This window comes from Mangifera indica, chromosome 13 (genome assembly GCF_011075055.1).
Source record: "Mangifera indica cultivar Alphonso chromosome 13, CATAS_Mindica_2.1, whole genome shotgun sequence".
Lineage (NCBI taxonomy): Eukaryota > Viridiplantae > Streptophyta > Magnoliopsida > Sapindales > Anacardiaceae > Mangifera > Mangifera indica.
In genome coordinates this window covers 11281939-11295939 of record NC_058149.1, presented here as the reverse complement: position 1 = coordinate 11295939, position 14001 = coordinate 11281939, and the positions used below count along the sequence as shown (strand labels likewise).

The following is a 14001-nucleotide window of genomic DNA, read 5'->3' as shown; positions in this document are numbered from 1 at the left end:
GTAGACTCAAATCCAGCTCGATACATATTTGACATGAACATCATTTTAGAACGTCAAAAATTAATACCATAAAATCTGGAAAGCCTAGGGGGCATGATATATTTTCACTTAAAATTTATCCTTCACTTAGTTTGTCAAGTGAGAGGTCCAATTTCATGGCCCAATGAAATCGGTTAAAAGGCCACAATCTTGAAAGAGACTGTTGAGTGACAGTCTGACATTCACAAATGATTAGTTGGATTTTAATTAAGATTGGAATTTCCATGTATTGTGGATTGGGCTTGCCTGAAAATAGTCCTCCTGAATCCTGATTATGCCAAATAAATAAATATATATATTTTTTTTAAAAAAATTAGTAAAATTAAAATTTTATAAAGATTTAAATTTAATTTTTTTTTAAAATTATAGTATTTTACCAATTTTACTAATTGATAATAAAAGCGAATATAAACCCATTTTAAAGATTTTAATGTTGTGTTTGGAAAAGACAAAGGAGAGTATAATTATATTCTAAATATAAATAAAATGGTATTGTGTTTTAAAGATATACCAATGAATCAATTATAGTATGTATAAATAATAATATATTATTTTATAATTAAATATTATTTTATTTTTAATTATTTAATTATATAATAATACTTCATTATTTATATAAAAAATTATTTATATATACACATATATTAATACACTAATTATTAAGATAGTGCATGCCGCCTTTCGTAATACATGTGTCCTTCAATTGACAGCCCGGCCAATCTTGTCCTTTCTGTTGTGCCACAAAAAATGTATCTGAAACCAACAAATAAACAAGATAAACTACATGGTCAGAATCCAACGCAGTCAGAACTCCAAAGTAAAAATGGCCAAACAACTCTTTCCCACCCAAGGTTTGGTGAATTAATAGATTCTCACTTGTCAATTTAAAAAAAATCAATTTTTATCTATTTACCAAAATTAACAATTAATTTTAATCATTAAAAGGTATTTAAGCTAATTTCTTACCTATTTATCAAAATTAACTGTTAATTTTATTAGTTAAAGAATATTTATATTCTTTTTTTAAAATTTATAATAGATATGTATTATGGGGTTTTAATATTATTTTAAAAAAAAACTTATTAAAGATAAATATATATTTTTCCTATTTTATTTAAGAAATTATCCTATTTACTCCTTATATTTTAAAAATTGAATATATTTTTAATAGTTTATAATATGACATGTATATCTCTTATTTAATATGTATTTTAGAGGTGTAATTGTTAATTTTGAAACTATTAAGGAGTACATTAAAATTTTAAAATCTTAAAATCATCCCAAACTTTTTAAAATTTTCAAAATCTCCTTAAAATTATTTAACACTCCTAATATTTAAAAAAAATCACAATTTACCTCTATACATATAATTATACATCATTGACACCCTTACATATATTTGTATCAATAAATTTTTTATTATTTTTAATTCAAATTAAGATTCAAAATTATTTAATAAAATCTTGGGAATATCAACTATTATTTAGCTTAAGAGTCTTTTGTCTTTTTAATAATTTTTTTAAAAGGTTAATAGAATTTGTTCAAAATTTTAACATAAAGGTAAAAAAATTAGATTTTTTTTCAAACTTAATATGTGGAATTTGTTATTTCATCAAACCTTAGAAAGGAAATAGTCATTTGGCCAATAAAACTTGATGCAAGGTGGGAAAAGGGAAGGGCAATCGTCAAACCAAACACCACGTGATGAGCATTTCCGTAATTAAATTCAACTCCATGACCTCATCATGGATTGTCCTTCCCATGGTCCATGTTACGATGCACATTCCAGCCAGCTAAGTATGTAGATCACGAATCCACTTTAATTTACCTTTTTACCCTCCTCTTGTAATTTTCATCCATTTTGGGTAAATATAAACACGCAATCGAAAGGACACTTTGTTTTCTTCCACCTGGATGATGCACTCAGAAACCAACTGAAAATTGTGTAATCTTTCAAATTTTGATTGGCTGAAAAATGACTAAGTCTGGTTAAAAGTACATTTACTGTAGAAGCAATTTTAATTTCAACTTTAAGCTGTGTTGCAGAGGGGCGCAGAGAAAAGCTACTGAGTAAAAATTGACATGAGAGTTGTTGGACTAGTACAGAAATAATGGAAAAAGAATTGAAGAAATTAAGTAATTGGTAATAATATTTGAAAGAAACAACAGTGGAAAAGAATTAGGTGCTGCTGCAACTGGAATATTTTTTCAGAACCCAGAAAAGGGTGAGGAAGGAAGAAGATGGCAGCACATAGCAGAGACATTTCATTATCAAAATCAAATTGTAAAATCCCTAATCTAATATTTCACACCCAATTTCAAGATATGCTCTACCCCATTTTGATTTTACAACCAAAAATGCTTATTATCAGTTTAAGAAACTTACGACTATTTAACTAGTTATACCTTATTTCAAACAATATAAAATACATAACCAAACTTTCTATTTCTATTTTTTATGTTTGATTTGTTTAAGAGTATACAATCACTCTCATAATAGCTAGACCCAATATCAATATATTTTCTATTTTAAAATCCTTTACAGAAATGAATGGTGGTTTAATGAATTATTCAAACAGGCATTTAAGAGCCAGAGAAGGTAATATTCTTGCAGGAAAAACAAGAATTTACAGAGTTCAATAATTGCATAAGCTGTGTGTAAAATTTTTAATTTTCGATGGATAAATAAATGATAAAAAATCTATGGCTTCACGAGACTGTCAGAGGATGAGGAGGACCCTAAGGTATCTTTCTCTTTAAGGACACGTAGCTCCATAAAGTAATAAGAAAGAGAGAGACCCTGTTCATGTTTATGATGCTTGTGTTGTATTTACTTTTCAAAGAAATTACAGCTTTCTTGAGTTTTTCATTGGTAGAATGAGAATTTTTGAGCATTTCACTTTCGTTCTTTCTTCTTTTCTGCTACTTTTTTCTCTTTTGAAATTGCTTTTTCTATTGAGAATCTGATTCTTGTATGGTGGACTTCTCCCTTCTCTTTCTCTGTCATTTTTTTATTCTTTTTTCTTTTTAACCTTTCTTTATTAGTTTACTAGGAACTCCCTGCTTTTAAAATTTATAATAAATTTTGTTTTCAAAATCCTCTGAATCTCTTAGCGACATGTTTTTGTCATGTATTGCGGATTTTCACGAGGCCATGACAGCATTTTCTTTCTTGTTTTCTCTGTTTCAAATTCCACTGAGGACTTTCTCGTTTCCATAATTTCACATACGGACTTTCTTGTAAAGGATTTTATACTTTGACGAGTGTTTTGTGTTAGTGTAACCAGTTTTCGCAACAAGGAAAGCAGCTAAGATTGTGAGCTGGGGGGGAACAGCTTTTTCTTTTCTTTCTCAAAAAAATTCTAAATTTTTATCATTTTTAGATTCCAGTTTAAAGAACAGTTTTTTGTGACCTGGGTCCTTTCAATCACTTATTCTGCAGTCGATTTCTGTAGTAAAAAATGGGCAGAGCAACAAGGTGGTTAAAGGGCCTTTTTGGGATAAAAAACGACAGGGACAGTACAAACTCCGGTGACCGGAGAGACAAGAAAGCCAGTTGCTTTGGCCACTCAGGGAGAGACACTGATGTCTTGTGTCATAATCCAACTACAATACCGCCAAACATAACTCCAGCAGAGGCAGCTTGGTTAAGATCATACTATTCTGAGACAGAGAAAGAACAGAACAAGCACGCAATTGCAGTGGCTGCTGCCACCGCAGCAGCAGCTGATGCTGCAGTGGCTGCTGCCCAGGCTGCTGTGGCGGTGGTCAGGTTGACTAGTCATGGCAGGGGCACCATGTTTGGCGGTGGCCATGAGAGGTGGGCTGCTGTCAAGATTCAAACCATTTTTAGGGGATATTTGGTAAGACCCTTTTCCTTTATGCACTTTCTCTGTATGTTATTAAAGACCTGTAAATTTGCAGTGGCCTGTTTAGCTTCATGAATGCATAAATGGGTATTTTCAATTAATTTGGATATGAAAATTTATTGTGAATTTTGGAATTGAAACAGGCGAGAAAAGCCCTGCGAGCTCTTAAAGGCTTAGTGAAGTTGCAGGCACATGTTAGAGGTTATTTAGTGAGGAAACAAGCGGCTGCAACTCTTCATGGTATGCAGGCGCTGATAAGAGCACAAGCCACAGTCCGAACCCAGAAAGCTCGAGGCCTCATTATCAATAATAACAGATTGGAATCTCGAGCTCGAAAATCTACGGTGAGAACCCAGATTCCATAAATGACAAGACAGGGAAGTTAATTTCATTTGCATATCATTTACAATTGCCATAAATTGTGTTTCTCTGCAGGAGAGGTTTGATGAAACAAGAATTGAACAGGCAATATCTGTTCATAGTAGAAGACTGTCTGCTTCTCTTGACACCACATTTAACACCACTGATGGAAGTCCTAAAATTGTGGAGGTTGACACAGGGAGGCCTAAATCAAGATCTCGCAGAACAAACTATTCTGCTTCAGATTTCAGTGATGACCCACATTATCAAACACTCTCCTCCCCTCTTCCATTGAGAGTTCCAGCACGTTTATCGATACCCGATACAAGAAATTTTCAAGAATCTGATTGGGGACTCACTGGTGATGAATGCAGATTCTCGACTGCACAAAGCACCCCTCGGTTTCTCAATCTTAACGGGTCTAAAGCTCCGGTCACACCCGCAAAGAGCGTCTGTGCTGAAAATTTCTTCAGGCAGAATTCAAATTTTCCAAATTATATGGCTAATACAAAGTCTTTCAAGGCTAAATTGAGGTCACATAGTGCTCCAAGACAAAGGCCCGAACAGGGTCCGAAACGGAGAATTTCGCTTAATGAAATGATGGAGTCAAGGAGTAGTTTAAGTGATGTTAGGATGCAAAGATCATGCTCGCAAGTTCAAGAGGCTATAAGTTTTAAGAATGCTGTAATTAGTAAGCTTGAAAGGTCTGCAGAATTCTCAAGAGAATCAGAGAGAAATTATGTTCAAAGAAGGTGGTGAAACTGCAATGGTTTGTGGGAAATAAGTGCGCCTCTTCAATGTCTTGTTTATTGTTATCATGTGCTTAATTTAAAAAAAAAAAAGGTAGGTGATAGAACAAAATTAGAATGTATGTAGACTTACATATGATTATCATCAAAATTCTGTTGCATCTGTTTCACTTGTTGATGTTAGGCAATGGAACTAAGCTTTCCATTAAGGAAATGACAAAATGCAATAGTAGAATTTGATTCTGTTGTCACCTGTGAAGTGATGTGAAGACATTATGAAAGTTACTTTTGTGATCAGTCACCACCAAACATAGCACATAGTTTGAGTAGATCCACTATAATGAGAACAATAAAAAGTATCGCATTTCAATTCGTTGTTCGAGACTTTATATCTACAATTATGTATTAATAACTAATTTTGAGAAAGTGTAAGTTTAATTTACACGAGAGCATACTAAAAAGGATAACATTTTAGTAAATTATCAAAGGAGAATTGTTAAATTTTTCTAAAAGACACTACTAATTATTTATATTACAAAGATCTTTTCACTGCTTCAAGTAATCGTTATATTTATAAGAGTAAAAATATAACGTTACAATCTTATAAGTTGTATTTCAAATTTAAATTAAAATAAATAACTATAATAACGGGTTTTGTCCACAAGTTTGGTGAAAGAGTAGTTTTTCCGCATGAGAAAAGTATAAGTTATAGTTGCTTTATGCAACGTTTGATGGATTAAAATTATGAAATGGTGTCAAGTTTTTTCAAATTCATTGACATTGTCAAAACTTGATAAGCATTGAATTGTGGGGCTTAGTTTGAATTATTTGATCTTTTATCTAGTGCCATCCAGCGGTGTCATTTTCTTGACTTAAGAAGAAAAGTATAGAGAAAAAAATATAGAACAAAAATGCTAACTAATTTAAATTGAAATATTTGAATGAAACCTTTGTGGAAGCAAGATATGGCAGTTCCCTCTTCTTCTCAATTGTTTCATTTTGAGCTTAGTTTTTGTGTGCATGTGGGTCTGTGATAGTAATTGTGATTGTGATAGCTTTTGTGTCTCTTTTTCTTACAAAAAAGCTCTTTAAAACGAGTTTAATAATCGGTTTTACAGTTATAGTAAAACCGATTAATCTTGAAATTTTATTTGAGATGATTTAAATTTTTGTTTTTTTATACTTAAAATCTCTTCTTTCTCATTCAAATTATTTATTGAAGAAAATACTCATCACTTGTAATTGACTGTTATGCACTTAGATTAAAAATGGGTACTTATTATTCCAAAAAACTATGTGCTTTGATCTATATTGATGATATTCATCTTTTTTCTAAAACTGAAAAATCATTTATATTTAAACTTCAATTTTTATTTATTAGATACAATAATTATAAATTTAATTATTATACTCGAGTTTTATCCGTCTAACTAATATAGACAGAATCCTTGGTTACCCAAAACAAAAATCATGTCTATATTCAACTATTACAACAATTTCGAGAGATAGTAAACATTATGACTGGTCTCTCCAATTTTTATTTCTTTTATTCAATGGAAGATTAATCAATTTATCTGATAACCCACAATCAAATATACCTCGACTTTTCAAAAGAAAAACAAGTATATGTTGAAATTAACAAGTGGGTGGCAAAAGTTCTGAATCAACTTACCTCTCATGTTGGGTAAACTTCTGGGGATGGTCGTTTTCATTCCTCTAGATCTGGGGTTAGTTGGTTTGTCTTTGAATGTTAGTGTTAACAGTAATTCACTTTCCCAATGAAATAATAAACCTATCATAACAACTAAAAGCTTCCTGATTTGACGGATGGCAAATGGGCTAATTTTTTATTGTTGTGATTTGCGAAGACGCCAATCCCTCATCTCTGCCATCTTCAAATGCAACAATATGAACTTCAAAGAGGGGGCAAGCAAGGGCAACCTAGAGCTTCTTGTATTTAATTTTCGTGAAACGTGTTGATAAGGAAGCTTTCAAGAATTGCTGCGTTTTAGGTCAGCTGGGCACGTATCCTTATATTTTTAGCACCACCTGCATCTATCGTTTCACACCCAGAAATCTGAAAAGCATAATATAATATTTCAACTAGCATAAATCTAAAACACTAGCCCATCAAAGGATAGTTTTGTTGGGGCACAAAGAATAATTCTAATTATATAAATTAATTAAATTAATTAATCATATTGAAAATCAATGGCATATATGAAATAAAATAAATCAATCATAGATAATAATACAAAATAGAGGAAATAAATTATGGGTTAAATTCTAAATTAAATATTTAAAAAAAATCAAATATAATCACTCTCAAATTAATCATAAACTTGAGATCAACCGTCAATAAATACTTCTATTATTTCTCTAGTTAAAATCTTATAATAAGCTATGAGTATGGATCAATACAAAAGAAATAATATTTTCAATAATTCTTAAAATAAACACTTTTGACATTTTATTTGTTTAATTTATGTAGGCAAGAAAAACAAATTCTTTGATATACAATCCTTGTTTTGTCTCTGTCTTTTGTCAAAAAAACCTAAAAGAGGTATATTTATATTTTTTATAAAAATGATGTTAATATAAAATTATTTTTTTTGTTATTATTATTTTATAATATGGGTTGGATTTTCAAAACTATTGGATTAATAAATAAATTTAAATAATAAAATATATAAAAAAATTTAAATAAAGGATTTGGATTTAAAACCCGCCGACACCACATCAATTGTCAATGCATGGACTGGCAAATGATTCGGCTAAGATTTGTAATATGTTCACATTTGTTCTAGCTTGACGTAGGTTCTTTCTTTTTGTTAAAATACTAAGATTTGTGTGCCCACTAAATGATTCATAATCAAAGCTCCTATCTTCAGAGTACTGAAAACGAGCCTTCAATTTGTAAAGTAGCTTTAAAGATTCTGGTCAATTTGATAGCCCAAAAGGGTCTTTCTATTATAATAGTTAAAAAATAAAATAATAATTAAAAAAATCTAATTAATATATTATTATTTAAAAAATATCATAAATATTTTTAAAAATTTTCATATAAATCCCTATTATATCATTATTTTCTTTAAAAAATGTATCAATTTATATAAATAATATGTATTGTATCGTAGAATATATATCTTATTGTATGATAAATTTTTTATATTATATTAATTTGATATATGTTATAATATATATTATTTTTTATTTATATTATATAATATTATAAAATATATATTATGTTGTGACCTGAAGTTCCACATCGCTCCCGTGCAGTCTACTGAGCTTGTATATAAACAGGGGCCAGAAACCCTTAACCCAGTTGAGGCCTTTTCCCTAAGTGGAGAAACAAAACCGTATAGGTCTGAAGCCCAAAGCGGATAATATCGATTGGGCTGTTTATAACACGTTATCAGCACGATTTGCGATTGGGGGGTGTGTTGTGACCTGAAGTCTCACATCGCTCCTGTGCAGTCTACTAAGCTTGTATATAAACAGGGGCCAGAAACCCTTAACCCAGTTGAGGCCTTTTTCCTAAGTAGAAAAACAAAATCGTGCGAGCCTGAAGCCCAAAGCGGATAATATCGACTGGGCTGTTTATAACATATTATATATTATAAGATATGGATAATTATGTTATGCATTATTGAGAATGAATGTAGACTTATTGACTTAAGGTATACAAGGGGTGCCCCGAAAAACGCAAGTTTAAGCTGCGCACATGTAATGTGTTGCCAGATTTTGAAAAGAAATATGAAAAAAGTGATGAGAAAATTTTCTACCCATTTGGGCCTACCATAAAGCTTTCCGTCGAGGTCAACAATTTGGCCCATGCCTCTTGAATTTTGCAGTTAGAAAAGGGCCTTTGGAAACTCCGTCTTTAGAAACCAGGAGGACTTGTCTCGTCCAAAGTCTTGCATTTTCAAAGAGTGGGATCGACAGCACTGTGTGTGCCCTGTTTTATCAGACTTATACTGTGTTACAATGATGAAAGTTGGTATTCCTATTATTTTATTTTTCTGAATAATGTACTCCAAATTATATTTTTTTTCTTTGTTAGAAGGTTACATTATTCAAAAGCAATGGGTTAAAGGGTAGAGTTTAAAGGACAAGATCAAGCAATTATTCCATAAAACCCTAATTTTGAATTATAGTTTGCTCTTGGTATGTTTACATAAGGGTAAAAACCAGTTCAAGTAGGGCCTGTAAACTTCCACGTTTGGCATAGCCTGTAAGGTTATGGTTTGTAAAATTGCGGGTTGTGTTAGACCCACAAGTCATGTGGGGCTTTAGGGCAAAACCCATAGATTAATCCGTTAAAAAATACTAAAAAATTTATAATGATTGATGAGTCTAAACACGATCTGCCACTAGGCATGCTGGCCCGGCAGAGTCCAGTCCCCATGTCTAGTTTCGAAGTAACAATCTTTTTTCACTTGCAAATTTGCGGCTGTGATGCCTGGATTGCTAGAGTCCCAAGCCCAACCAACTTAATCCACATTCTGGCCCATGCATATACAAATGTACCGTGCTGAGTTTGTGCAGCTTAATTGAACAAATATTGGATAAAATACTGATAATTATAACTTGATCCATTCAGATCCATCAATGTAACTAAGAGAAATAAAAGGCTTAGCTTCCTCATCAGTGAGTTGTCTTGACCATGAAACTCTCCCAGCGAAGTTAGCTCCTGGTCCTGTGCATTTGTATTGCCCATAAAATACAGTCCTGCTACCCAAAAACAAAAAACCAACCGCATCAATACAAAACCCCTCATCTGCATCACCATAGATTACACGTAGATTTTGCAGCAGAAAAAAGGGCCTAAACCTAAGCAGGCAAATAATAAATTTGTGGGTGAGGCTCCCCAGATTCAACCGCCCCACTTTTGAAAGCAGAAAAGCTGATTTAGTGCTTCTACTGAAAAGAGTGTGCTGACAAATACCTAAAACCCTGTAGTCATGTAGAGTTAGAGGGTTATGGCAATGGGTAATGGCACCGTCCCATGCATATATATGCCCACTTTAGCACCTTGTAAATGAATATTTACTTAAGAGATTAAGAAGTACGTACATTTCACGATTGGGATCTCCCCAATTGTACCAGCCTTTAGGCATAATAATGTTGTCCATGTAAGTGTACGCGAAGACTACTCGAGAGAAGGGGCCCCAAGCTCTCCCCAAATACAAAGCTCCAGAGCCCGTGACTTTACATTTCACAAAAGAGAAGCCTGTGTCTTCTAATAGACTGCTTCTTCCCTGTGCTGTTAGAGCCCCTGTATACTGTGCTATTGCGTGCACGTGACATCCCTGCAAAGTCAAGTCACTCCTCGTTTAGACAACAAATATATATAAAAATAACAAAGCCCTACAACAAAATCCACCAAATCTTGTGTTATGATCACACAGTTTACTGATTTTTACACCAACCATGAAATGTTATCGGAGGAGATATGAATTTTTACTTTCATACTTGAATATTTTCTTTTTCACCATTAAAAAATTGAACTAGTTCTGATTCATTTGATTTAATTATTCTTGTAGGCGCTATATCCTATTGATGCTGACCTGGACCAAGTGAAAGAAGGCCAGACTTTAGAAGTGGGGTCAATGGAAAAGTAACACAACTAGTTATAATAAGAGATATAAAAGATAATTTAAATGATAAAAGAGAAAATTTTATATATAAAAAAATACGTGAATTTAAATCTCTAGATTAAACTATAGTATTAATAACCTTACAGAATAATGTTATTGAAACGTGAGAAAGAAAGTAACCTCAAACAAGGAAAGCCCATTGCCAAAGATGAAATCTACCGACCCTTCAATGTAACAATCTTTGTAATAGTGCCTACCCAGCTGATCATACAGTGTATCCTGTGCTCCCAAGAATTTACACCCCCAAAAACTTGCTGTATCTGCTGATATTCTGAATGCTACTGCTTGTTTTCCTACAGCTCCTGGGGCTGGAACCGGTGTTGTATTCTGCACAATATTTGGTTTTGCATTTTTAGAGAGAGCGAATCAATGAGAGGCACAATTAGCGATGTGTGTTATTTGATTACCTTGAATGTGATGTTCTTGGCAATGAAATAAGGAGAATTAACAGCAAATGTTGCAGAACTGTATGTCCCTATAGGTTTCCCATTTGAGCCTGGAGTTTGAGCAGTGTCTCCCCATTGAACTATAGTTTTATCAGCTCCTGCTCCTTCTATGGTTATATAAGATTTTAATGGAGGTATACTAACCTTCTCCCTGAAAAATTATAGTGCATTTTCATCAAATTCAATCAAAGGTTATAGTTTGATCCAAAAATAAATTTAAGTAATCCCAATTGCCAGAGAATTTTGACCAGAAAGAATAATACAGGAAGAGAAACAAAACTATAATCACATTCCTATTGGGGTTCAGTGGAGATGCACCAATTTGACACAGCCAAAAGCATGATAGAGAAACAAAAAGAACAAGCGGGTTCAAGATTGTTGGCGCTATACAAAGATCAGACTGAGCAAAAAAAGTATTCAAGTCACTGTATAGAGTACTCACATGTAAACACCTGCATGGACTTTGATGACCACTCTAACAAGATTGATGAAAGGAAGTGAATCAATAGCATCTTGAATTTTGGTGAAGTGTCCGGCCGCTGGGTTCTTTGCCACGGTTATAGTATGCGAAGGGAAAAGCTTGTTCTTCGCCGTCCTGAAAAGTGAGTGTTTTAGACTACCAACAAATTTGACCCACTTCATGAATTGCATTTCCGAGAATTGGGCTGTAGTCTCATTTGTTATCGGATGCTTCCATGAAGATTTTCTCGGTCTGAGTCCTCTGGTATGGCACAGTGTTTGGCTTACATTGAGTAGAAGAAGAAAAAAAATGAACAAAATATGTCGAAATTTTGACATTGGCGTCGAGAAACAGAGACAGAATCAATGAAGAAGAAATTCTATATATAAAGAAACTCAGCAATTAGGTTTATGTACGAATAAGCAAGTAGCTGTTTAGGTAGAAAGTGAAGCTGTATAAACGAATCTATGACACAGAGTGGGAGGTCACGGGTGCTCCTGCTGACATCTATGCTAGGAGAGAGAGAAAAGGAAACCATCCTGGCCAAACGACATGCTGCACTTTTTGCTCATAAAAACCTCTGTTTATATAATTTGTTTGAGCTTTATGCTGATGTTTGATAGCGCCCGTGAGTTTGTGCGTGAAAATGAATAAATTCTTAATAGGACAATCCAGGAACCTGTCTCACTTTGACTGTCAGGTAAATTCAAACATATTAATTACATATATAATTATTATATTAAATAAATTAAAATTTTATTTTATTATAATATATCGTTATAAAAAAAAATTATATTATTCAAATTTTAACCTTTTATGAAGAGATATTTCATTTTACCGCTCAAGTTAATCTCGGAGAACATAAAATAATGTATTTATACTTCACAATCATTACCTAAAATGTGTTTCCTGTGTTGTTTATAAAATAAATAAGAGTATATACAAACTTATTCATATAATTTGATATATTAATATTTAATTAATTTTAAAATAAAAAAATAAATAATCATATTTTTTAATTACAAGCTGCCGTCCCTTATTGTATAACTAAATTTGCATAATCAGTTTATGTATATAAAATAAAATACCCAATTTCTTAGTCAGTGCATATTGAAGGGTTGAGATGATTTTGGTATTATGCAAATCTTAAAGCAAGCAATATGATTGGGAGGGGAGGCCCATCAGAGTACCTGTAATGGACAAAAGAATCTCACGAGACTAAAAGCTAATTCAACGCTTTAGTACCTGAGTGGAGAAATTAGATGAAAGTTAGAAGCACTTCCATTTGATTAACAAAATGCCCATGGCTTTTTGTCAAAAGTAGAATTTCTCTGCTTTTCTTCCCTCACCACAATCTGAAGTGCAGCTTTACTTGGAGGAAAAAGGACCACCAATATCAATCCCCCCGGTTAGATCCGAAATATTACCTATTTGATATAATTGATTCAATTTTAAAAAGATGATCTAATCCGAATTAGATTCTTAGTTATCAAAAACATATTTCATATTCCTACCAAGGGTTACCAATTAGGATAAATAGATATATTATCATAAAATTAAGTAGTTTAATATAGAAATAAAATAAATAATTAAATCGTTTAATCATATTACGATATATTAAACATTATTATTTATTAATATACGTTCGTTTTTTTCTCACACTTTAAAATTATTGAATTAGATATTACTATTCTAGTTTATACAAATAAATTATACAATTTATTATATATAATATTACTAAAAAAAAACTAAGTCGGTGCCTGTGTGGTTGGAGAACAAAAAGTGGTGGCGTCTCTGCCTTGGGCTCTAGTTGGAAGTGAAATCTGGCTATGTTTTTTCTCATCTATTTTTGGAGAAAGTAAAACGAGACATCTTAAATGGCATAAAGGATCCAGAAGAAGTTGGTGCATTGATGCTTGCTGGATATTATCCTTTAAAGAAGTTGCTATTATGGTTTTGGTTTGCATGAATCTTCTTATTGTTGGTTGGACAGCTCTCTTGTATTTTGGTGTGTTGCTCCTTTCCTTGCTTTTCTTCCCAGTCTAAGAAGGCTTGGAGAATGTGGCTGTTGTTTTTATCTTGTTTTGTTAACTAAACAAGTGGTTTGGGCTGGACAGGCTAGTCCTATTAGAGCGCAACAAACAGAGCTCTTTGGATCGGACCAAAACATAAATGTTATGCTTAAATAAGCCAATTGTTGGCTCCCGGGTTTATATGATTGGATTAGATTAGGTCAAGTAAGAATAAGTTTCAATCTAAGATTAGTTTAAAGATAAAAGAGAAGACTCAAAATTAATAAACTAAGGTTTAAATTTAATTAAAAAATAATTTAATTTTAAATTCAATCAAAGATAACTCAAATTCAAATATTCGAATCACTTGAACTATAATTTTTTATGAAAATGAGTCTAATCA

At 32.3% G+C, this 14001-nt stretch overlaps 2 protein-coding genes across 4 annotated transcripts; one reads left to right on the top strand and one right to left on the bottom strand.

Annotated features, from left to right (window-relative positions):
- The first annotated feature begins 2826 nt into the window (after positions 1 to 2826).
- Positions 2827 to 5268, top strand: LOC123194286 (protein IQ-domain 26-like). Its single transcript, XM_044607457.1, has 3 exons — positions 2827 to 3902; positions 4052 to 4252; positions 4344 to 5268. The coding sequence occupies exons 1-3, from the start codon at positions 3501 to 3503 to the stop codon at positions 5025 to 5027; spliced, it is 1287 nt and encodes a 428-aa protein (XP_044463392.1). The 5' UTR covers positions 2827 to 3500; the 3' UTR covers positions 5028 to 5268.
- A 4225-nt stretch (positions 5269 to 9493) lies between these two features.
- LOC123194456 (probable pectinesterase 53) lies at positions 9494 to 12143 on the bottom strand. 3 transcript variants are annotated; one of them, XM_044607652.1, is made up of 6 exons: positions 11569 to 12143; positions 11088 to 11277; positions 10801 to 11007; positions 10097 to 10332; positions 9854 to 9976; positions 9494 to 9751 (listed from the first exon to the last, which is right to left on the bottom strand). In XM_044607652.1, the coding sequence occupies exons 1-6, from the start codon at positions 11922 to 11924 to the stop codon at positions 9604 to 9606; spliced, it is 1260 nt and encodes a 419-aa protein (XP_044463587.1). In that variant the 5' UTR covers positions 11925 to 12143; the 3' UTR covers positions 9494 to 9603. The 3 variants fall into 3 exon arrangements, with proteins under 3 accessions (XP_044463587.1, XP_044463588.1, XP_044463589.1); XM_044607653.1 differs by lacking the exon at positions 9854 to 9976 and having other exon boundaries at positions 9494 to 9754; positions 11569 to 12142; XM_044607654.1 differs by lacking the exon at positions 9854 to 9976 and having other exon boundaries at positions 11569 to 12141.
- Between the last annotated feature and the right edge of the window lie 1858 nt (positions 12144 to 14001).

Bases quoted from the DNA above. Each gene is read 5' to 3' on its own strand.
- LOC123194286 (XM_044607457.1), top strand. From the start codon at position 3,501: ATGGGCAGAGCAACAAGGTGGTTAAAGGGCCTTTTTGGGATAAAAAAC. The intron at 3,903-4,051 runs GTAAGACCCTTT...GAATTGAAACAG, and splicing joins CCATTTTTAGGGGATATTTG to GCGAGAAAAGCCCTGCGAGC. The intron at 4,253-4,343 runs GTGAGAACCCAG...GTTTCTCTGCAG, and splicing joins CTCGAGCTCGAAAATCTACG to GAGAGGTTTGATGAAACAAG.
- LOC123194456 (XM_044607652.1), bottom strand. From the start codon at position 11,924: ATGTCAAAATTTCGACATATTTTGTTCATTTTTTTTCTTCTTCTACTC. The intron at 11,278-11,568 runs GTGAGTACTCTA...ATAATTTTTCAG, and splicing joins GTCCATGCAGGTGTTTACAT to GGAGAAGGTTAGTATACCTC. The intron at 10,333-10,800 runs GTTACTTTCTTT...TTGACTTTGCAG, and splicing joins ATGGGCTTTCCTTGTTTGAG to GGATGTCACGTGCACGCAAT.